Source organism: Crotalus tigris, unplaced genomic scaffold (assembly GCF_016545835.1).
Source record: "Crotalus tigris isolate CLP2741 ecotype Arizona unplaced genomic scaffold, ASM1654583v1 scf7180000018945.517086, whole genome shotgun sequence".
NCBI classification, from domain to species: domain Eukaryota; kingdom Metazoa; phylum Chordata; class Lepidosauria; order Squamata; family Viperidae; genus Crotalus; species Crotalus tigris.
The window spans coordinates 109,784-134,963 of NW_024097289.1; the positions used below are offsets into that span (position 1 = coordinate 109,784).

General features: G+C 39.6%; 1 protein-coding gene across 4 annotated transcripts in view; it reads right to left on the reverse strand.

Annotated features, from left to right (window-relative positions):
* Nucleotides 1-25,180, reverse strand: part of ZBED1 (zinc finger BED-type containing 1) — a 304,298-nt gene that overhangs the window by 99,742 nt on the left and 179,376 nt on the right. For all 4 annotated transcript variants that reach the window (XM_039357786.1, XM_039357784.1, XM_039357785.1 and 1 more), the window contains one exon: nucleotides 13,919-14,126. In XM_039357786.1, the coding sequence (XP_039213720.1) occupies nucleotides 13,919-14,126 (208 nt within the window). The remainder of the gene's footprint in view (nucleotides 1-13,918; nucleotides 14,127-25,180) is intronic.

Genomic DNA, 25,180 nt, shown 5'->3' on the forward strand with positions numbered 1-25,180 from the left:
GTCATCTTATACGCCAGAATATACGGTATACTTCATCTTGAGGGATGGGATTTATTATATGGGTGGCATGCATACTTAATATATAACAAAAAAGTTGACCAGGCTTTTAAATCTCATATTTTAAGAAGTGCTTTATTGCGTGTCTGGAAGAAGTATTATTATAAGTTAAAATATAAAATACCAATCTGGGGGATTCCTGGACACGTGATAGAGGGGGTATCTATGGGTGTGAATTTGGATAGGATTTCTTATAAGGAACTACTTAGATTGGTAGGGAATGATTGGCAACTAAAATCGTTAGTTGAGTTAAAGCAAGAAAATATTGTACAGTCTTGGTTTCAGTATAATCAATTGTTGGCTAGGTGGAAGTTAGATCAAAAGGTTGGTATTACTTTAATGGATGAGAATTTGGTAAAACAGATTAAAGATCAAAATCGAGTGCATATGAAGAGAATTTATAATGCTTTAATAGAATTGGATTCAGAAATGGATTTAGTTAAAGATTGTATGCTAAAATGGGCCCAAAATATTCAAGAACCGATTCCACTGGATATATGGGAGGTAATTTGGGTTAGAAATGTAAAATTTACCCAGGCCCCAAATTTAAAAGAAAATTTTTACAAAATGTTTTATAGATGGCATCTGGATCCTAAAAAGTTGTCTTGTATGTATCCTAATTTACAGCCCAAATGTTGGAGATGTGGTAGCTTGGATGCTACTTATTTTCATATCTGGTGGACTTGTAGAAATATAAAAGCTTTTTGGATTAGGATTTGGTAGAACATTCAAAAGATTTTTAGGAGAAAGATAAAGTTTACTCCACAATTATTTTTATTGGGTGTTATTGTAGATTGTGATGCTAAAGAAATAAACTTGATGTTGAATTTGATAACAGCTGCAAGGTTATTGGTAGGGCAATATTGGAAGAAGGATTGTTTGCCTACTATAGAAGAATGGACGCTTGAAGTGTCAAATTTAGCAGAAATGGAGAAAATTTCTGCTTACTTGAAGGATCATTCACAAGAAAGATACATTTCGGTCTGGAGAAGATGGATCGATTATATTCAGAATAAATATGGGACTAAAAAGTTCCATATAGTTTATGAGTAAATCTTAGAGTATTATTAATAATAGTTTATTATAGTAGAATTTTTATTAGTTTTATTATTATTTTTAGTATTAGTATTGTTTAACAATTTGGATATTGTATTGTTTAATAATTAGGATATCGATTTGTTTATATTATTATGTTTATTTTTAATTTGTTTATACCTATGTTAAAGGGGAGTTAAAGCACATTATGGACTTGGTTATTTATATAGTTGGTTAATGTTAGTTAGAATTTGATTATTATATTTGTAACCCTGTACTCAGCTCTGGGAAATGGGGGAGGGAGGGGGGGTTTAGGGTGGGTGGGGTTTGGGGTGTATACTGTAATTTTTATAAAACTTTTCAATAAAAAAAGATTGGGCAGTGTGAAAGTTTGTATTTTGCTTTTTCTGGGTAACAAGCACAGAATACATTTCACTTCAGATAAATACAGCAATATTTGGTACTTGAGTTTTCAAAGATTTAAAACTATTAACACTTCAAAGACATAAAGACAGCTTTTGAAGGCTGAATAATTTCTACAGGGACACACTCAGGACATAAATCTTTTTGATATATGTATCATGTTCTTATAGTAAGAGTTCAACAACATGTATCATGTTCTTATACTAAGACCTCAACAATAGACACTAAGGCACAAGGTAAATTCAGGATATAATTACTAATTAGACGTTGAATCCCTTATATATGTAGGTGTCAGAATCCAATTATATTTCATTTCTATCTACCTACTCTGATAAAAACCAATTCTTACTCTCTTCTGGATTCTGTCATACTACGAAAGGGGAGGAGGGTAAGCATGGGGTGTTTACGACCCTCACTTCTTCCTTTAACTACAAAGGCACCGGTTGTTGATTCTCTTTGAGAGTACTAACCATAACAATGCGGCCATCCCCTTTTGTTCTACTCCCTCTGAAATTCTCCCCTTTGCAGGCAGTGAGGGAAAAGGGGGGGAAATGCAATGCCTGGGATCTGGGAAAAGAGAGAATGAGTGACCGTGACGATGGAGCGGACTGACAATATATTTCCTGGACTTAACAACTAGAAATCTGCCGAAATGTGAAGTGGGGCTGGAAGAACTGTGGGGTGGGGCTGCTTGGGAACACTTTAAAACATTGAATGGTGGAAGAAGATCCCCAGATCCTGTCTAGCATGCCTGCAATCAGTTTCTCTTAATAAAGATTCCTGTTGGAAGAGACATTCCAAGAGTTCTGTCTTCTTAAGATGTAAATTGAGGTGGGTCCTTACATTAGATAGGATCTGCAAAATTAGTCAATCTGGAAGGGAGAACCTTGCCGGGGGACTTTGCAAAAAATACTATGTCAGATGACAAAGCAGGGAAGGGAGGAAGCCCTCTGGAGAGGGAGCTGCTGCCCCGACTGAAAACCTACCAGATATCGGGATCTGAGAGGTCAGATTCCTCAGGAGAAGAGGTGGTGGAGACACATAACCACAAACCTTGGTGGTCAATGGGTGTTGGAAAGAAAGGTGAGTGGGAAAAGAAATCAAGAAAAGTTACCCTGAGATGGGGGGCCAACCAACCAGAATGGAAGTAGGAGATGGGGAAATCCCTGTATGCAAGTGAAGAGGAAGGAAGCTGGGTACCGCACTCGAGCTGGATCCTAGAGAAAGCTATCGACTTGATGAAGAGAACCCTCAGCTCCCTAGGAGAGGAGACTTCTGAGCCCCACGGCTGCACCAGCTCCTGGAGCTGCAACTGGAGAGACACTGAGGGGGAAGTGGAACCTACAGCCCCGGGGACATCCACTGATCCAGTAGTCCACACTCCCCGCCAACTCGCACATGGAGATCTGGATGGAAGACAATACCACCCACAACAAAGGCACCGATCCATTCAAAGACTCCCACCGCTGGACGCAAGATTCAAGGGGGAGCCGACACGCTTGGGGTTTTAACCCAAGTCCTAAGCTACATGGAGGAATATGGGCGGCACATCTCTAGCGACAAAGCCGTATCCGGATCGTGCAATCTGCCCTGGACGGGCCAGCCGCAGATTGGGTGGTGAATTTGCACGACTCCGATACCCCAGAGTTCAATGACTTCAACTGTTTCATGTCCTCTCTGAGAAGGTGATTTGAGGACCCCCTGGCTGATTGCAAAGCCCGCAAAAGGATAAAAATGATGAGGCAAGGCAAACACCCAGTAGCAGAATATATGCAAGAATTCCAGGCCATTGCCAGCAAACTGAACTGGCCAGAAGACATCCTCCTTAGCCATTTCAAAGACGGCCTAAATTACGACCTATATGACACTTGCCTGCCCTGAAGGGACCCATACCAACTAGACGAATGGTACGTCCTGGCAGAGGAAGCAGAGATCGATCTACTGAAGAAACACCGCCGAGGAAAACAATGAAGCGCTCACCACCTGAGTCGACGTGCGAACCAGTGAAACCATCGACTATGGCCAAGAAGCCAATGGGCTGTTTCAAATGCAAGAGAGAGGGACATCGGGCTGCAGAATGCCGCTCGAAAGCCCCCTAGACAATCCAGACAGATCATCGGCACGCAAATTCAGGAAGTCCCCAGCTAAGCCAAAAGAATATGCCATGAGAGGGATAGAGGCTGTGGAATCCCCTATGTCTGCCCATCATGGGGAAAGAACTCCAGCCTACACCGCAGGGCCAGTGGATGCCTCATACGACAGCTCGGAGGATGGATGTGATGGTAAGTGGACCCATCACATCCATCCTCAAGACAGTGACTATATTAATTCTCTCCATGCCCGAAGCTGTCAAGGTGAAAGCCTTAATAGACTCTGGCTGCACCTGCTGCCTCATTAACCCGATGCTAGTGGGGAATCTGGGCATTCCGTCGGGAAACCAATCTCATTTGGTCAGTTAGATTGGTCCATAGCAGGGGGGGTGCAAGCTATCTTAGCCACTTTACCAATCCACCTCTCCCTGGGCAACCATGAGGAAGAAATAACATTTGTACTGACCCCAGGCATGGAATGCCCGATGATCCTAAGGATGGAATGGTTAAAGAAATGGAACCCCTGGGTAAATTGGCAGAAATCAATTTTCTGAAAGGGGACCCTATGGACTTAAAACCCCAAGGGTATCCACCAAAATTAAGAATGGAAAAAGTGTCCATGGGAGAAGAAAAGGGGCTATGAGAAATACCAGAGGAATACAGAGATCTTGCTGAGGTTTTCAGTGAGGAAAGGGCAGATGAGCTTCCTCCCCACTGACCCATGGACTGTGCCATAGAATTCAAGCCAGGGGCAAAACTCCCAAAGCCCAGATTATACTCCGCGAGCCAAAGGAGGAGGAGGAAATGGAAAGATTCATAAAGAAAAACCTAGAAAGGGAGTTCATTGAACCAGCCAAGCCTAAAGTGGCCACTCTGATCCTCTTTAGAGAGAAGAAGGATGGCTCTTTACGCTTATGCGTGGATTATAGGCTTCTGAATACAATCAGTGAAAGCAACCTATACCCCCTACTCCTCATGAAGGACATATTATCACACCTCTCGAAAGGAATTTTTTTTACTAAACTAGATCTAAGGGAAGCGTATTACCGTGTGGGAATTAAGGAAGGGGATGAATGGAAAACCACATTTAACTGCCCAATCGGGTGCTACCAATTCAAAGTTTTGCCATTTGGATTACAAGCCCCCCCCACAGTATTTATGCAATTAATCAACGAGGTACTAAGGGAGCACCTATTTAAGGGGGTCTGGTTTACTTAGACAACATCCTTATCTTCACCGAATCAAAAGAGGAACATGTCAACCTAGTCAGAGCGGTTTTAAAAAACTGCAAGCCGCCCACCTATATGCCAAACTATCGAAATGTGAATTCCACCAGGAAAAAATAGACTACCTAGATTACTGCTTATCCCCACAGGGCATTGAAATGGACCCAGAGAAGATCAGAGCAGTATTAGAATGGGTACCACCGTGAACCAAAAAGCAATTGCAAGGTTTCCTGGGTTTCGCAAACTTTTACATCCAATTCATTCCCTCATTTGCCCAGATAGCCCTGCCCCTCACGAACTTACTAAAAATGAAGGGAGCATCCTCAGTAAAACCTAGCCAACCACTAAAATGGATAATGGAGTTCCAAGGGACGTTTGAGAGATTAAAGAGACTCTTTTCTGCCGAACCAAGACTGAGGCACCCAGACATGGATAAACCCTTCGTAATACAGGCGGATGCAAGTGATGTGGCAGTAGGGCTGTACTATTACAAGAAAACGATGAAGGGTTATTGCAACCCTATGCATATACATCCAAGAAACTCACGGAAACGGAACGGCACTGGCCCGTGTGGGAGAAAGAGGCCTACGGGATAGGTTGGCCATTACTCACATGGCGCCAGTTCCTGGAAGGCAATAAAATATCTTTACAGGTGTGGACAGACCACAAAAATTTGGAAGCCTTGAAAACACCAAGGAAGCTCAACCCCAAGCAAGTCCCAGCATTTTCACCAATTCCACTTTATGCTCAAGCATTTGCCGGGGGGAAAGAACTTTCTGGCAGATGCACTATCTTGCATGCCCCAATATAACAGCACGCGAGTCACCGACTCTAAAGCGATGATGGTGGAATCACAACTGGCAGTTGAATTCCGGAAAAGTTTGGAAACAGGTGAATGGTTCCAGAAGAATAAACATGTATGCACAATGAAAGACAGACTGCCTTGGGTGGGGGAAAAGTTATATATACCAACCACCCAAAGAGTCACATTCATGCAGCTTTGCCATGACACAAAATCAGCAGGGCGTTTTGGATTTGTAAAAACATTACACTTAATTAAACGGCAGTTTTGGTGGCCATCCATAAAAAAGGACATAAAAAGTTACTTGGCCAGTTGCCCAAAGTGTGCAATTGCTAAGAGGTTGCAAGTGAAATCGCCCGGACTGTTACAAACAGTGGAAAATCCCTCAGCCCCCTGGAGGGAAATAGCCATGGACTTTATAGTGGAATTACCAGAAAGCAATGGGAATACTGTCGTCTGGATGGTCACGGACTTGTTTTCCAAACAGGTGCACTTTATCCATTGCCAAAAGATTCCCACCGCAAAAGCCTTAGTGAAACTTTTCATGCAGCATATTTACAGATTGCATGGGGCACCCCAACACATCATATCTGGTAGGGAAGTGCAATTTACGTCTGCATTTTGGAAAGAATTTTTAGGGACCACTCAGGGACTGACATCTAGTCATCATCCGCAAGGAAAGGGTCAATCAGAAAAATCGAACTCAGTACTTTAGCAATATTTAAGATGCTTTATTAATTTCAACAGTCAGATTGGACAGACCTACTCCCTTTCGCAGAAGTTGCCTACAATAATGCAGTCCACTCCAGCACAGGTTACACTCCTTTTCAAATAGCTACCAGTCAAAGTTTCAACCCCATGCCAGAACTAACTCTAAACGAACTGGCAATCCCATCACTGAAAGAATGGATGGAACAATTACAAAACACCTGGCCAATAGTTAGAAAAGCCCTAGATGAATCTAGGCAAGCATACAAAGCACAAGCAGATAAAAAAAGGGTTGAACTCAAATGTTATGACAGAAGACTTAGATACTCAACAAATGCAGACAATAGAAAACACAAAAAAGAAATTGATAATAGAGAACAAGGAAAGGGCGTTTCTTATAAACCAGAAGGAATTTGAAGATAAACAAGAAAAACAGACGAAAGAGAAGATAAATACTTTGGGACAACTGCATCGAACTGGAAAAATAAAGAGACTATTGGCTAAATCAACTAATCTTCTTAAGAAAACATCAACTGGATGTTCTTATCAACATCAAACAATAGTCACAACAATACAAGGAGATTTTTTTGATGATTTAAAGGCAAAAATATGAAAAATGACCTGGCAGAGGAAAACAGCTAGAATAAGATTGAAAAAGATTGGGGTTCTGATCTATATATGAGATCTAAAATAGAATATATCTAAATAGATAGAATATGTATTCTGAACACAAGACATTGTAATGATTGAGATAAAGAAAATTTTGGTTATATAAAATCTAGAAATATGTTGAAATAAGAATATTATATTGTCATTAGATGGGTAAGATAGATGGTTGAAGTTATATATAAGATGTGTATTTTAAATATTAGAATGTATGAGCAATTGGGATAAAGGAATTGTGCTTAATTAAAAATTTGGAAAAATTAAATATTAAATGTAATCTGAATGTCTACAAATAATTAAGATTTGAATTTAAGATATTTATGAGTTGAGACAAAAGTTAAGTAAAACTTAAAAGTATAAGTACTAATAATTAAATTTGTATATGGGTTTGTGGTATAAATGGTGGTTTATTTTTAATTTTTTTTTCTCTTTCTGGAAAGGAAGAAAGGAAGGAAAGGAAGAAAAGAAAAAAAAATATTAGCTCCAAATGTGAGAGAGGAGACTGAGAAATTGGGATCATTTAAAACCTGGAAATGATAAAGATTAAACGTTAAACTTAAATATCAATGGCAAATTAAAGTTAAGAAAAACTTACTAGGTTATTGTCTAAAAGGTGGAATGTCAAATTAATTAAGATATGTATAGACTAAAGATTATTGATGAATATTAGAACGATATTTTTTGTTTGATTAATAGAATAAGAACTGTATTGGTTTGAACATGACAGTAGATATCATGGGGGAAAGAGAGGGAATTAGTTTGTTGTAATAATTTGAGATTTGTACTGATGATATTCAAATGTAACAGAATTACTGTGCTCAGCCGCCACACTACTTTTCAAATATGTAAATGTAATATTGTAAAATTAATAAAAAAAATTGAAACTGAGAAAAAAGGGTTGAACCTACACTATAGGAGAAATGGTGTATCTAAAAAATACCTAAAATCCCCACAACCCTGTAAAAAACTTGGATCAAAATACAGTATATAGCGCCTTTTCCAATTAAAAGAATCATAAACCCAGTAACAATAGAATTAGAACTACCCCAAAATCTTAGGCCAATTTTCCACTGTAATTTGCTGAAAAGAGAAAAGCATTTACCCTTACAGCCAAAAATCCCCCCCCACCTCCGATCATGGTGGAAGGAGAACAATACTTTGAGATAAAGGAAATCCTAGACTCTAGGAGATATCATGGGACAACTCAATACCTAGTAGCATGGAAACACCTCCCTGCCTCACAAAACGAGTGGGTCCATAAACGTCATGTTAGAGCCCCAAAGCTATTAAAGAAGTTTCATACAGAGTATCCTAACAAGCCAGACTAACTTTTATACCTGTTTTGTTTTCTTTACAGGTGGATCTCTCTTATTTTTAAGGGGGGCAAGATGTCAGAATCCAATTATATTTCATTTCTATCTACCTACTCTGATAAAAACCAATTCTTTTTCTCTTCTGGATTCTGTCATACTACGAAAGGGGAGGAGGGTAAGCATGGGGGGGTTTATGACCCTCACTTCCTCCATTAACTACAAAGGCACCGGTTGTTGATTCTCTTTGAGAGTACTAACCATAACAATGCAGCCATCCCCTTTCATCCTACTCCCTCAGAAATTCTCTCCTTTGCCGGCAGTGAGGGAAAGGGGGGGGGAAATGCAACGCCTTGGATCTGGGAAAAGAGAGAATGAGTGATCGTGCCGACAGAGCGGACTGACAATATATTTCCTGGACTTAACAACTAGAAATCTGCTGAATTGAATCGCCTGGAAGAACTGTGGGGTGGAGCTGCTTGGCAACACTTTAAAACATTGAATGGTGGGAGAGGATCCCCCAGATCCTGTCTAGCATGCCTGCAATCAGTTTCTCTTAATAAAGATTCCTGTTGGCAGAGATATTCCAAGAGTTCTGTCTTCTTAAGATATAAATTGAGGTAGGTCCTTACAGTAGGCAGGAATCATTATTCTATTTGGCAAAATGTAATTTAATCTATAGCCAGCCAGTTTGGTATAGTGGTTAAGACATCAGGCTAGAAGCTGGGAGAACGTGAGTTCTAGTGCTGCCCTAGGCACAAAGTTAAATGGGTGACCTTGGAATAGTCGTTTTCTCTCTGTGCTAGGAAAGAGACAATGGCAAACCATTTCTGAAATCTTGCCAAGAAATCTGCAGAGACTTGTCTACCAGTGTTGAAGAATCAGACACAACTGAGGCAGAAAAAAAGATAGAAATCTCTATCATAGTAAAATACAAAAATGGAAACATATGCAATTGATAATAACTATTCATAGAATAAATTATTGAAATTAAGGATTGCTCTTATAAGCGCAGATGCAATGTTTTATTATACTATCATTCTATTGTCATATATTGTCATACAAAAGGAGCTACTAATTACTTGCCTATCCTAAAAAATCTGGAGTTAAACTCTTATGAGGCAATGCTGCTTCTTGTTTTCCCACTTGAAAGAAAGCACACTGTAAGGGATAATAAGATCAGAATGATCTTATAAAGAAAATTAATCCTAATGGCCTAGCTGAAACTTAAGCAGTGTGATTAAAATAGAGTTACTTGAGCTTTTAGAAGTGCAAGATTGTTGCTTAGATCTCAGATGTGTAGCTTGTTCTTAGGAAGTCAGCCATAACCACAAGCAGAGGAAATACAAAGATAGAGCTTATGCTAGCAAAAGTAGGTCATGGTTAACACAACAGGTATAGACGCACAGGGTTTTTTTCCTGGGAGGGGAAAAAGAAATGTATTTTGTTTAGGCGTTTCGGATTAGCTGATCAGGATGAGCAGGTGGGCTGTTGAGTGCAATAGGGGTGGGGGGGGGGACCAGCTTCATGAGAGGTTATAAATATATGCTTTTTAAAATTGTGTGTGTGGCATTTTCTCCTATGTGAGTTAAGTCCACCAACTTTTGCAAAAACTTTATACAAATAAAACTTTGTTCCTGGAATTGCAAGTAAATTTGTTTGTCTTTCAGACCTTGAGCCATGTCCCAGAAAACATATAATTTCAAAAACATAAAGGATCTGAATGCAAAATGCAGTACTTCTTTTGAAGTAAATGATGGACTTTTGTAACAGGGCAAAGAGAGCTATCTATTAGAAGAATTTTTACTCTGGAATGAATATGTATAGAGTTACATTATTCTCGTGTGTGTGTGTATGTGTGTGTGTGTATTTAAAGTCAGTAAAATAAAATGATGAGCTCCGGGATGTAAGAAAAAAAGGCTTCTTTATTGCTAAGCTTTCATCAACAAGCTGTTGACATCATTAGAGCAAAGGGCTAAATGACAAGAGAGCATGTGCATACATTTACATAACAGTTAAAAACGGTTACAGTATGGCATGTGCATATAATGTGCTCATAAAAAGCTTGCTCGCAAAAAGTCACATTGGTAACAGCAAATACATGGAAGTCAGTTCCAGACTGCGAGCGGGAGAACAGCTTTTGAACCCACTAACATGCTGACAGGTGCGAGACGATTAAGAGCATTACGGCTGATTGAAGAAAGCAGACCGGTGACTCGCTCAAGGAGCAGGGCACAGAAGCAGCCGGCTATTTAAGTAAACTCCCGGATTCTTTACTTTCACTCTGACGACGTCGGTAGTTTGGCTGACGAAGCTAAATGGTTTTTACATTAAACAGTCTTGTTTATACTTTCATCCTGGTGTTTGATTCTTTCTTTGTTTTTCTAACATGCATACACCCAGGATTCGTATTTTTAATGTGATTAAACACACACACACATATATTTTTTGGATGTGAGGGCAGGCAAACCACTTACATGTCCCATGAGGGCATCCGCTTTCTCTCCCTACAGATCCGATCCCAAAGCACCTGCACGCGATGGAGCGAGATGAACCTCCTAGCTGCACTTTGCGCAAAGAACCCAGCCAACACACGACTGCGCACGGCCCCATGAGAGTCTCGTGCTGAACAGCTGATAGGCACAACGGAGCTTACACACCAAACAGTTGATAGGCACGACTTTTGAATTTCATCTGGAGACTGACTTCTGTGTATAGGCTGTTACCAATGTGACTTTTTGCAAGCGAGCTTTTTATAAGCACGCTATATGCACATGCCATACTGTAACCGTTTTAACTGTTTTGTCAGTGTATGCACATGCTCCCTTATCATTTTAGCCCTTTGCTCTGATGATGTCCACAGCTTGTTGACAAAAGCTTAGCAATAAAGAAGCCTTTTTTCTTACATTCCGGCGTTCATCAATTTATTTTACTGACTTTAAATGTCCACACCTGGGATTCCAATATTTAAACTTATTAAACACACACACACACACACACACACACACGTGTGTGTATGCAGTTTCAGAGATATGCAGTAAAGAAAAAGCTGTACAGCTAAATTACACATTAATTTAACTACCATTAAATCTTGTGCTAAGCCAAACCTCTGCAAAACAAAAGGAAGACTTTCAGTTTTTGAAAGCAAGGAAATAAATATTTACATGAGTTGAAGATTTACAACACAGTTAAAAAACTACTCCCACATTCAGGGACAAAATACTTAAAATTGTGTGTTCTAAATATATTTGTTCCATTAATTTTTTTAAGTCAAGAAAACTAAAGTGATAGTTACAGAAGAAAAGGAGAATAATGATCCAATTCCTCCATTCTGAACAGCATCCCTAAATGAAATCTATGTATGTTGCAATTAAAGAGCACTATGTCTAATCTGAGTGTTTTCTGGATGTGCTGATTTTAACTTCCAGAATGCTGAGCCATTGCTGCAAATTACAGGAACTGAAGTACATATATTAGGAAGACACCCACTGTGGGATCCTCAGTAAAGCATACTTGTACATAGCTATTAAAGTTCCAAATGAACTGTGAAGTTCCTATATCAAAACTGGGCTCAGACTAATACTTCCTGGAAAGCTATCTTTATTCCCACCTGCGTCCACAGAGTAAACCTCTTCTGAAACTATAGAAACATTTTAAAGCAAAATGTGATGTTATTATGATTCAAAGAAAAAAGCAAAAAAACCACTGGAGATGCAGATGTCTCTAGTGTGGTCTAAAAACAATCTCTATACTTCAGCCAACAGATCATGACCCTGGCCATGACCCTTTCTATGTTCTACAGAAAGCAAACCCTTTTTCTAACATACAGTTTGAACTGTTTTATTCCATTAAGGTTTAATGCTACTTTCCACAATTCATTTTTGCCCCAGTGTTTTAGGACTATTATTCATCATATGCAACTCCAAATAATAACTAGAATAAGTGATAAATTTTCTGCAATAGCTTTACCAGTATGTGTAAAGATGAAATATAATTGGATTCTGACAGTATGAATTGAACTGTAACATTATGTGACCTAGCTGTTGAATTATGAAAATAGTAATCAGTACAGTAAATTGAAGAGGAAAGGTAATCTGTAACTCATGAGCAATATGTTTTCACAATGGAATGCTATAAACAATGAACAAATTTAAACATCCCAACTGTAATTTATATATACTTATACCAATTTGTAAAGTATTTCATTCCAGAATAAAACTAGATCCTTGTCACTTTTATTATTAGTCTTATGACATATATGTGAAGAATGATGAAAATATTTTTGCACTACTAAGGAATAAAGAACTAAGAGTATACATATGATATTTTCTAGTCATGCAAAAGAGATTTAATACATAGATACCACTACCAATAATGAAGGAATAGCACTTTTTATGCAGGAAACACTATTTTACCATTAGTTTGCTGCAAATGGATGTAATTTATTAAACTTTGGTTGTCATTTTTTTCTAAAAAAACCCTGATAAATTACAAAAATTGGTCAGTTTATGTTTCAAGAGTTGAGATAAAGTTATTAATCTAAGCTATTACCAAATTTAAAGAGAACTCTCCCCCACAAAGCTTTTAAAATACATTTTTTCATGTATACAAGTACAACTAGATGAGAAGTAGGCCAATGGGGATTATTAATCTAATAATTCAAACTCAAAAAAAAGAAACATAGAGGTATGGAAGTGGGGAAATGTCTGTGGATACTGAACCTTGAAAAAAAATCTTTTGAATTTTACATTTATCACAATTACTATAATTTTCTGTACTACAGAAAAAGATATTTATTTATAAACAGTGAAGCTTGCATTGAATTGGCTGTATTTCATAATCTGCTTATCATGAGAAAGTACTTTTAGATCTATCCTTAAATTAATATAGCAGGGAGTTTGATTAAATCATCATTAATCAATAATAATTACAGTTGTTGTGGCATCTTCTTTTACAGAGATGAGATTAACAAGACCAAACAAAGATGTAGAAAGATGACAGATGGGGGAGAGAGAGAAAGAAAGTGTGAGAAGGAGAGAACAAATTAACTCCATAATCAAAATGTAGCAAAATGTTGAGCTCTGGGCAGGAAGATGAATAGATGTAAGATGAATAGGTGTAAGTGGAACAAATTGAAACTAATACTTGCCAGAATTACTGTCAAATGTCAAGTATGTTCAAGAAATCTGGTCTAATGCAGAACATAACTGATAAGGAGAAATGTCAGCAAGAGGAGAAGTGCAAAATGACATTTCAAGGCTTCTCCCATCCCAAATTTCTTAAAAGTCCTATAGGCACACATACCATGCAAACAAACATAAAATAAAAAAATCTGGACTATGTACTTTATATATAACATTATACATATGTTGAATATTTTATTTTTTCTGAAGCCTGCTTATGTAACATTTTTCTTTCTTTGATCTTCTCTGCAGTCTTCCTCCTGCAAATCTTCTCTATGCAAACTTCTATTCATTTTTAGCATACTTTAATCTGAAGGTGACTATAGAATGAAAAGACAACTTGCCCTCTCTACTGTGCTAATAAATACTCTTCTGTGGGTAGGAGGGATTAATAATATTAGGATGAAAAATTCCATACCTGCTTTGTAAATCATGAAGATGTAATTCACCTACATAATGGGTGGCTGATGAGAGGGTGACAATCCGAGCATTGTGGCTATGTGTTCCTGATTGCTTCAGTGTATCCAATAAGAGATTTGTCAACAAGAAATGTCCCAGATAGTTAACACCAAAGTGCTCTTCAAACCCATCTTCTGTCTTCTTTTCAGGTACCAGCATCACTGCAGCTGAAGAGTTGAACAATAAAGTGAACTTTGTTGGATAAATGCCTGATTTTATTTCATATAGCCAAGTAAAAATTTAAGAAAACTCCTGTATTCTTTCCCTATGGCAGCCAATGTATCTCACAGAAAGTCCATAAGCAGGACATCCATAAAGCAGCAGCAACTCATTTTCAAGTTTCTCAGTATCACAATTAAAATAAGGCATAACATATGACATAAAATTTAAATATAAAATAGAAGATTAAACAGATCTTGCCCAGAAACTAGTAACATTAATTGCATTCTACCATGCTGCCATGAGGTCAAGTGTACACTGATGGAGGCACAAAGAGCAGGTATATATATGTGTTGTTGTCTGCATGTCACCACAATCACAAAGACCAGAAGCAACCGGATAGCCCCATTTGTTCAGAGTATCTCTGGATCTTCTTGTACTTGTGCACAATCTGTTGAACGATTTCCATACTTCCCAGTTTTTTTCCCTACAGATTCATCAGGGGTATAAAAAGTCAATTTCTATACAGAGAAAATAACTGACCAAGGCTACTTCCACAGAAAAACAAATAAGGCTATCAAACCAATGGTGGATTTGTTTTATGCAGAGAAAGGCAATTAAGAAAAATATTTGTCTAAAAATTCATGACCTAATTTGCAGCAGTTTTATTATTATATATGCATATTTGTTTGTGGTGAGAGAACTTTCAAAACGACCTGGTTATTCTGTTGTGGAAATAACTCAAGTGGTAGCACCTAGTATATTTATAAATTAAGCAATTAAAGATTCAAGTGCCAAATATAGAAATTAATTTAAAGATGTAGCAGAAATATTCATTATTTTTATTCTTTGAAAATGCAGAATATTTAGAGAGATAAATTTAGTGGCTGTAATGGATTGTGTGTGTAAGGACCCACCCCACTTTGCATCTTAAGAAGACAGAACTCTTAGAATAATTCTTCCAACAGGCATCCTTTATTAAGAGAAAATGGTTGCAGGCGTTCTAGACAGGACTTCGAGACCAAGCTCTCCCATTCAAGGTTTTAAGGGGTTCCCCAGTAGTCCCACCCAATCACCCCCCTCTTCCAGCGACGGTTTCAGGCATTACAATTCCACCCCCTTTTCCTTTCTGCCGGCTGGATGGAGACTTCAAAGAAAACTACATGAAAGGTAACAGCTCCATTCTTATGGTTAGCTCTTTTGGCAATACACACAACCAGTTCCTTTGAAGTATACCAAAGGAAGTGAGGGCCATAAAGCCCCTTTGTTCACCCCCTTCCTTTCATTGTATGACAGAATCCATAGAAGGCAGAAATGGGGTTTTTTATAATTGATAACTAGAGATGAAATATAATTGGATTCTGAAATCCTGCCCCCTCAAAAAAAAAAAAAAAAGACAGATCCACCTGAAAGAAAACAAAATAGGTATAAAAGTTAGTCAGGCTTGTTAGGATATTCTGTGTGAAATTTCTTTAATAGCTTCGGGGCTCTGACATGACGTTTATGGACTCGCTCATTTTCTGAGGGAGGGAGGTATTTCCAGGCAACTAGGTACTGAGTCGCTCCATAATATCTCCTAGAGTCAAGGATTTCCTTTATTTCGAACTGTTGTTCGCACTCTACCATGATTGGAGGTGGTGGGGGGAGATTTTTGGCCGTAGAGGTGACTGACGCTCTCTTTTCAGCAAGCTGCAATGAAAAATTGGGTGTATTTGCCTGAGATTTTTGAGTAATTCTAATTCTACTGTTACTGGGTTTATGATTCTTTTAATTGGAAAAGGTCCTATATATTTTGGTCCAAGTTTTTTACAGGGCTGTAGGGACTTTAGGTATTTTATAGATAAGTACACCATTTCTCCTATAATGAATGGTGTAGGCTCAACCCTTGTTTTATCGGCTTGTGTTTTGTATGCCTGCCTAGCTCCATCTAGTGCTTTTCTAACTATTGGCCAGATGTCTTGTAATTGTTCCATCCATTCTTTCAGTGATGGGATCGTTAGTTTGTTTAGGGTTAATTCTGGCATGGGGTTGAAACTTTGACCATTGGCTATTTGAAAAGGAGTGTAGCCTGTGCTGGAGTGGACTGCATTATTGTAGGCAACTTCTGCAAAAGGGAGAAAGTCCGTCCAATCACTTTGTTGGAAATTCAAAAAACATCTCAACTATTGCTCAAGTACTGAATGACAACCTTCCGTTTGTCCATCCCCTTGTGGATGATGGCTAGATGTCAGTCCCTGAGTGGTCCCTAAGAGGGATAAAAATTCCTTCCAAAATGCAGATGTAAATTGCACTCCCCTATCAGAGATGATGCATTGGGGTGCCCCGTGCAATCTGTAAATGTGCTGGATGAAAAGTTTTGCTAAGGCCTTTGCAGTGGAAATCTTTTGGCAAGGGATAAAGTGCACCTGTTTGGAAAACAAGTCCGTGACCGTCCAGACAACAGTATTCCCATTGCTTTCTGGCAATTCCACTATAAAATCCATGGCTATTTCCCTCCAGGGGGCTGAGGGATTTGCCACTGGTTGTAATAGTCCTGGCGATTTCCCTTGCAACCTCTTTTCAGACGCACATTTTGGGCAGCTGGCAACATAACTTTCTATGTCCTTTTTTATTGATGGCCACCAAAATTGCCGTTTAATTAAGCGTAAAGTTTTTACAAATCCAAAATGCCCTGCTGATTTTGTGTCATGGCAAAGCTGCATGAAAGTGACTCTTTGGGTTGTTGGTATATATAAATTTTCCCCTACCCAAGCCAACCCGTCTCTCATTGTGCACATATTTTTGTTTTTCTGGAACCATTCGTCTGTTTCCAAACTTTTTCTGAATTCAATTCCAGTTTGGCTGTCCAGTTATCGTTTTAATTTAGCTTGGGTTCTTGTGGTTACTGGTGCTGCCAGTTGTGACTCTGCCATTATTGGTTTAGAGTCTGTGGTTCATGCGCTGTTATATTGGGGCATGCGAGATAGTGCATCTGCCAGGAAGTTCTTTCCCCTTGGCAAATGCTTGAGTGTAAAGTGGAATTGGTGAAAATGCTGGGACCAGCGGGCTTGCTTGGGGTTGAGCTTCCTGGGTGTTTTCAAGGCTTCCAAATTTTTGTGGTCTGGCCACACCTGAAAAGGGATTTTATTGCCTTCAAGGAACTGGCACCACATGAGTAAGGACTACCAAACCCTTATGCCTCTTTCTCCCACACAGGTCAGCGCTGTTCTGTTTCAGTGAGTTTCTTGGATGTATAGTACAGCTCCCACTGCCACATCACTTGCATCTGCCTGTATTACAATGGGTTCATCCATGTCTGGGTGCCTCAGTACAGGTATGGCAGAAAAAAGTCTCTTTAATCTCTCAAACGCCGCTTGGCATTCTATTGTCCATGTTAGTGGCTGGCTAGGTTTTACTGAGGATGCTCCCTTCATTTTTAGTAAGTTCGTGAGGAGCAGGGCTGTCTGGGCAAATGAGGGAATGAACTCATGCCTAACATGCTTGAACATATTACTAGTGTAAGTGATGACCATGCAAGGACATCAAGAACTTATGTTTAGGCTTCCTGTGGTGACGGCGGTGCTGATGGCGGCTTTTTTCAGCCGTCCGCCCTGGAATGTGTCAAAGCCAGCTGAGACAGCGAGCAACAGCCGTCTCGCGGCTTGGAATTTCTCTCCCTGGGCAAAGGGGAGGAGGTGAGCTTCCCTCGGATAGTGGTAGAGCTCCCTGAGAGACCCCAAAGTTTTTTTCCTTTGGAGGTCAGAGGGTGAGAGCTCCCACGGAGTCTGAGGCGTTCTCCACATTCCAGGATGCCTTTGCTCTAATTTTTTTTTAGAGCAAAGCTAGATGCTGCTTTCACATCTGCTTTCAAAATGAACTTGTGAGTAAAATTTAAAGCAGACAGAGCTGACCAGGGAGATTATATTGGTGATTATTCGGAGACTTTAATTGTGGAAAAGATTTCATCTTCTCTTTCTTCTTATTTGAGAGGGGTGAAAAATGGCGCTGAGATGTTGATTTTAAGAGTGAAAGGACCGGAACTTCAATTTGAAACAATGTAACAGCTTTCACAAGATATAAGAATTTTCTTTTCTTTTTTTTAATATAGGGGGCTTTTGTTTTTTCCCCCTCCTTTTGTCTCTTCTCTCTCTCTCTCTCTTTGCTACCTGTTGAAGGTTTTATAAGATTTTAAGAGTTTTTTCTTTTTTATATAAGTGACAAGATGGCTTCAAAGCATCTCAGAGCTTTTGTTTCTAAAGCCTCGATCTCCTCTTCGGTAATGCAGATAGCCCAGAAAGTCGGGTCTAAATTTCCACCACTTTTTTCAGCTTTACCAGCAATTTTATCTAAAGACTTACAGGATGCTTTAGAAGATAGCGTATGACGGATTGAAAAAGAGATAGGTGAAATTATTGAAAATAAATTTAGGAAACAGAGAGAAAATATAGCGTCTGTGTTTCAGAAGTTTGTTGATCATATAGATCATCTGGATCAGCGATGTTGCTGTAGAAAGTTCTGAAAAATTGGAAGGTCGAGTTGATAAAACAGAAAATAAGGTGGAAATAATTCAGGATGAAATTACTATGTTACAATACAGAAGTATGGAGTTTGCTTTACGAATAAGGGGAATGCAGGAAAACATTCAAGAGGATTTGAGATAAGTGGTCGTAAAGGACATAGCTTTTATTTTGAAATCTGAGCCTGAAGAAATATTGAGAGAGACAGAAAAACTTTTTAGGGTTAATTCAAGGGTTGCGAGGCAGAGGAATCTGCCATGAGATGTGGTTATTTATTTTTCTAGTAGATCACTTCGTAATAAAATTTTACAAGCCTTTTATAAGCAGAGATTTCAAATTGCAGTTCAGGATGATATACTTTTGAAAGAATTACCTTCAAGAATTCTTAAACTAAGAAAGCATATTGTTTTTCTGGCTGATGAGCTTAAGAGGTGACAGGTCCGGTTCAGATGGGAAATACTGGTTGGAATAGCGGTGAATTATGCGGAGAAAGTTCTTTCTCCCTGGTAAATGTTTGAGCTTAAATTGGAACTGGTGAAAATGCTGGGACCAGCGGGCTTGTTTGGGACTGAGTTTCCTGGGCGTTTTCAGGGCTTCCAAATTTTTGTGATCAGTCCACACCTGAAAGGGGATTTTGTTGCCTTCTAGGAACTGTCGCCATGTGAGTAATGCCCAACGTATCCCATCTGCCTCCTTCTCCCATACGGGCCAGCGCTGTTCTGTTTCCATGAGTTTCTTGGATGTATATGCACAGGGTTGCAATACTCCATCATCGTTTTCTTGTAATAGAACAGCCCCCACTGCCACATCACTTGCATCTGCCTGTATTACGAAGGGCTTGTCCATGTCTGGGTGCCTTAGTACTGGTTCGGCAGAAAAAAGTCTCTTTAGTCTCTCAAATGCTGCTTGGCACTCCATTGTCCATGTTAGTGGCTGGCTAGGTTTTACTGAGGATGCTCCCTTCATTTTTAGTAAGTTAGTGAGGGGCAAGGCTATCTGGGCAAATGAGGGGATGAATTGGCGGTAAAAGTTTGCAAAGCCCAGGAAACTTTGTAGTTGCTTTCTTGTGCGAGGTGGTGCCCAATCTAATACTGCTCTGGCCTTCTCTGGGTCCATTTCAATGCCCTGGGGGATATGCGATAACCTAGGTAGTCTATCCTTTCCTGGTGGAATTCGCATTTTGAGAGTTTGGCATATAGGTGGGCGGCTCGCAGTTTCTTTAAAACCGCTCTGACAAGGTTGACATGTTCCTCTTTTGTTTTGGTGAAGATAAGAATGTCGTCCAAGTAAACAAGGACCCCCTTAAACAGGTGCTCCCTTAGAACGTCATTGATTAATTGCATAAAGACTGCAGGGCCCCCTTGTAATCCAAATGGCAAGACTTTGAATTGATAGCACCCCATGGGGCAGTTAAATGCGGTCTTCCATTCGTCCCCTTCCTTAATTCTCACGTGATAGTAAGCTTCCCTTAGGTCTAGTTTAGAAAAAAAATTCCCTTTCGAGAGGTGTGACAGCATGTCTTTCATGAGGGGCAGAGGGTATAGGTTGCTTTCACTGATTGTATTCAGGGCCCTATAATCCACGCATAAACGTAAAGAGCCATCCTTCTTCTCTCTAAAAAGGACCGGGGCAGCCACTTTAGGCTTGGCTGGCTCAATGAAACCTCTCTCTAGGTTTTTTTTATGAATCTTTCCATTTCCTCCTTCTCCTTTGGGCTCATGGAGTATAATCTGGGCTTTGGGAGTTTTGCCCCAGGCTGGAATTCAATGGTACAGTCTGTGGGTCAGTGGGGGGGGGAGCTCATTCGCCCTCTCCTCACTGAACACTTCAGCAAGGTCTCTGTATTCCTCTGGTATTTCTGTTAGTCCCTTTTCCTCTCCCATGGATGCTTTTTCTATTCTTGATTCTGGTAGCCCCCCCCTTGGGGTTTTAAGTCCATAGGGTTCCCCTTCAGGAATTTGATTTCTGTCATCCTTCAATATACCCAGGGGTTCCATTTTTTCAACCATTCCATCCCTAGAATCATTGGGCATTCCATGCCTGGGGTCACCACAAACGTTATGTCCTCGTCATGTTTGCCCAGGGAGAGGTGTATTGGTAGAGTAGCTAGGGTAGCTGCCACCCCCCCTGCTATGGATCCATCTAACTGGCCAAATGAGATTGGTTGTTCCAGTCTCCACGATGGAATGCCCAGATTCCCCACTAGTGTCGGGCTAATGAGGCAGCGGGTGCAGCCAGTCTATTAAGGCTTTCACCTTCACGGCTTCGGGCATGGGGGGAATTAATATAGTCACTGTCTTGAGGATGGGTGTGATGCTTACCGGGGGTCACCCTCCGAGCTGTCATCTGAGGCGTCCGCCGGCCCTGCAGTGTAGGCTGGAGTTCTTTCCCCCTGATGAGCAGAAGTGGGGGGTTTCGCAATTTCCATCATTCTCATGGCAGTTTCTTTTGGCTTAGCTGAAGACTTTCTGGATTTGCTGATTGGGGATCTGTCTGGGTTGTGCTGGGGGGCTTTGGAGCAGCATTCTACAGCTCGATGCCCTTCTCTTCCGCACTTGAAACACGCCATTTGCTTCTTGGCTGTAGCTGATGATTTCACCGGTTCGTGTGTCAACTCAGGCGGGGAGTGGCTCCATTGTTTTCCTCAGCGGTGTCTCTTCAATATGTCGATCTCTGCTTCCTCTGCCAAGGTGTACCATTCCTCAAGTTGGTGTGGGTCCCCTTGGGGCAGGCAAGCGTCATATAGGTCATAATTTAGTCCGTCTTTGAAATGGCTAAGTAGGATGTCTTCTAGCCAGTTCAGTTTGCTGACAATGGCCCGGAATTCTTGTGTATATTCAGCCACCGGGCGTTTGCCTTGCCTCATTGTTTTTATCCTTTCGCGGGCTTTGCGATCAGCCAGGGGGTCTTCAAATCGTCTTCTCAGAGAGGACATCAAACGGTTGAAGTTGCTGAGTTCTGGGGCATTGGAGTTATGCAAGTTCACCACCCAGTCTGCCGCTGGTCTGTCCACGGCAAATTGCACGATCTGGATGCGGGCTTTGTCGCTGGGGATGTCCCGCCCATATTCCTCCATGTAGCTGAGGACTTGGGTTAGGAAAAACCTCAAGCATGTTGGCTCCCCTTTGAATTTCACCTCCAACGGCGGACGTCTTGGAATGGATCGGTGCCTCCATTGTTGGTGGTAGTGTCTTCCGTCCAGATCACCATCTGTGGTTCAGTATGGGGTGCGGACTACTGGATCAGCAGATGTCCCCGGGGTTGCAGGTTCCACTTCCCCCTCTGTGTCTCTCCTTTTGCGGCTCCAGGAGCTGAGGCAGCTGTAGGGCTCAGGATTCTCCTCTCCTAGGGAGCTGAGAGTTCTTTTCATCAGGTCAATAGCTTTCTCTAGGATCCAGTCTGATTACGGTGCCCAGCTTTCCCCTTCTTCACTTGCGTTCAGGGATTTCTCCATCTCCTGCTTCCATTCTGATTGCTTGGCCCCCCCGTCTCAGGGTCACCTTTCTTGATTCCTTTCCCCACTCACTTTTCTTTCCAACGCCCATTGACCAGCGAGGCTTGTGGTCCCGTGTCTCCACCACTTCTTCTCCTGAGGAATCTGACCTCTTGGATCCCAATACCTGGTAAGGGTCCAGTTGAGGCAGCAGCTCTCTTTCTGGGGAGTTTCTTGCTCCATTGTCTGACATGGTAATTTTTTGCAAAATCCCCTGGCAAGGGTCTCCCTTCCAGGTGGATTAATTTTGCAAGTCCTGTCTAATGTAAGGATCCACCCCACTCTGCATCTTAAGAAGACAGAACGCTTGGAATAATTCTTCCAACAGGCATCCTTTATTAAGAGAAAATGGTTGCAGGCGTTCTAGACAGGACTTGGGGTCCAAGCTCTCCCATTCAAGGTTTTAAGGGGTTCCCCAGTAGTCCCACCCAATCACCCCCTCTTCCAGCGACGGTTTCAGGCATTACAATTCCACCCCCTTTTCCTTTCAGCCGGCTGGATGGAGACTTCAAAGAAAACTACATGAAAGGTAACAGCTCCATTCTTATGGTTAGCTCTTTTGGCAATACACACAACCAGTTCCTTTGAAGTATACCGAAGGAAGTGAGGGCCATAAAGCCCCTTTGTTCACCCCCTTCCCTTCATCGTATGACAGAATGCATAGAAGGCAGAAATGTGGTTTTTTATAATTGATAACTAGAGATGAAATATAATCGGATTCTGACAGTGTGGGTGACCTTGGGGAATGAGAAGAAGACACACTGTCTAGGAAACAATCAGCAAGAGAGGCAGAAGCCCCAATAGCTTAAGAGCTCGGAGAGAAAAAAAAACTAAGGAAGGACTCACCCTAATGAATCAGGCAATTTAAAGTGATGTGAGAATTTGTACTTTCAGACTTGCAAGTTCCTATTATTCTAACCTTACAGTAAAGTAGAATTAATTCATCTAGTTGTGTGTCTTGTCTGGTTTACTTGGGAGACAATAGCCCAGTTGTTTAAATCAAGCTTCTCAGTATGGGTCATGGAAAAAAAAAACAACCAAAATATCCTCAAATTGATGAAATATGTGGAAACTGCTTTTAATTTATTGCAGTTGTATAATAGGTCTGTGGGGTACTTTAATACCATTGGGTAATGTATTTTCAATCACAATATGAGAGGATACACTCATTTAAGCTGGAATTTGAAAGCACTATATAAATGTCATGGATGAGCTTTTCATAGCACTCAAGCTGACAATGTCCAGAACAGGGCTGGTTATGCAAGATACTTTCTAATATGCAGAATGCAGTCACTGGAGCAATACAGTGATAACAAATTTTATTGGTTTTTTAACTTTTACAACAGAATGCTCAAGACATACAGTGGTGGTTAGGAGATCAATCAAAGGGAAAAAAATCATATAATACCTGAAGTAAATACATTAAATGTTCTCTCTCTATTTCCCTCACAAAATATAACCTATTTAACATAATCCATTTCTACATTACATATCTGTAAATCCTAATCCTGTTTTTGAACTTTATTAATTTACAGTTACCATAGTCCAATTTGATCTTAGATAAACGTATTATCACTTCGGGTATCCCTTCTAAAATACTAATCCAGATATATTCTAATTCTTAATCTCATAAATCATTAATTTTATCACAAATCTCTCTTATTTCTTCAGATAACATTTAAATCTCATTCAAATAATTATCAGGTCTAAAAAAAGGAACACACCTATTATTACACAAAACATCGTCTTACTAGCTTAACACACTCAATTAGTTGTTAAATCAATCCAAATCTCTAAAAACCTTTCATATTCTTATTCTCATTCCATTACAATTTTTTTTCATCCAAATAAACATATTATTCCAAAAAATACATTCTTACTCTGTTTAATATATATATTCTAATAAACACAAATTTTCAACTCTAAATCTTAGTCCTTAAATCAATCCATATTTCTCAAAACTGTTTTAAACCATTACATATAATTTTAAATTTCTCTTTTTAGTCTTATTCTGGCTTTCTTTCTATGCCAAACAGGTTTCCATAACAAGCCTCTGTTTCAGCAAATAGATCTCCCATTATTGCTTGTAATATCATTTGGGCCAGTAATAGACCTCCCATCCTCTGTTTTTGATGCCTGGCTCCTGTCTGCTGCATAAAACACTGAATCATGTCCAATTTTATAATTAGTAGTTGATTATCAAAATTGTCATAATTCTCCAACGGTTGTAATTTCAAGTCCATTTCTGTTAGTTTTGCAATTGTAGATAATTTAATTACAATCATTTTTTGGTCATCCAAAGTCTCCATAGGTTGTATGTAAATTAATTCCTCTTCTATTGTTTTTTGATCTGAAGAATAATCAAATAGAGCCTGAAGATAAGTTTGTAAGTTCACAGTAGAATTTCTGTTTATTATTTCTATAGTACTCTTTCTTATTTGGAAACATATTTCCTCAATAACTTCATAAATTTTATCCATGTATGAGTTTACAATTGAGTTGTAAATAAGAGTTCTCCGTTTCAGTAGTAACTAAATCCAATCCTGTTATCTTTTAGTGGGGGCTATATTCCAAAACATTTAGTCTGTATCTACCCCAACCAATAACAGCTGTTGGAGCAAGAGAAGAACAAAAGACAATTGCAGTTTTAAATTTCTCCACAAGGTGTCCTTAGTGAACTATGAAAGTCTCTTCCAGACACCAAAAATGACGTTAGCAAAGTCAATGAGCTGTGAACTCTCTTTTCCAGCTTCTCACTTTTTCTTTTCCCAAACAATAAAGATTTATCCCTTTAAAAAAATAAGCCCAGGACATTAAAAAACAATATTCTCCAGCTTAGAAGATATAATAATAAAGTTTTATAATAAGGATTTTTCCAGGGCCCCCAAGTAACCAAAAATAAAAATATTTTATATTTTATATAAAAATACATATTTTGAGGAGTGCCTTACTTCGAGTTTGGAAAAAGTATTATTATAGGTTAAACTATAAAATACCTATCTGGGGGATTCCTAGACATGCAATTGAGAGGATTTCTAAGGGGATGAACTCTGATAAAATTTCGTATAAAGAA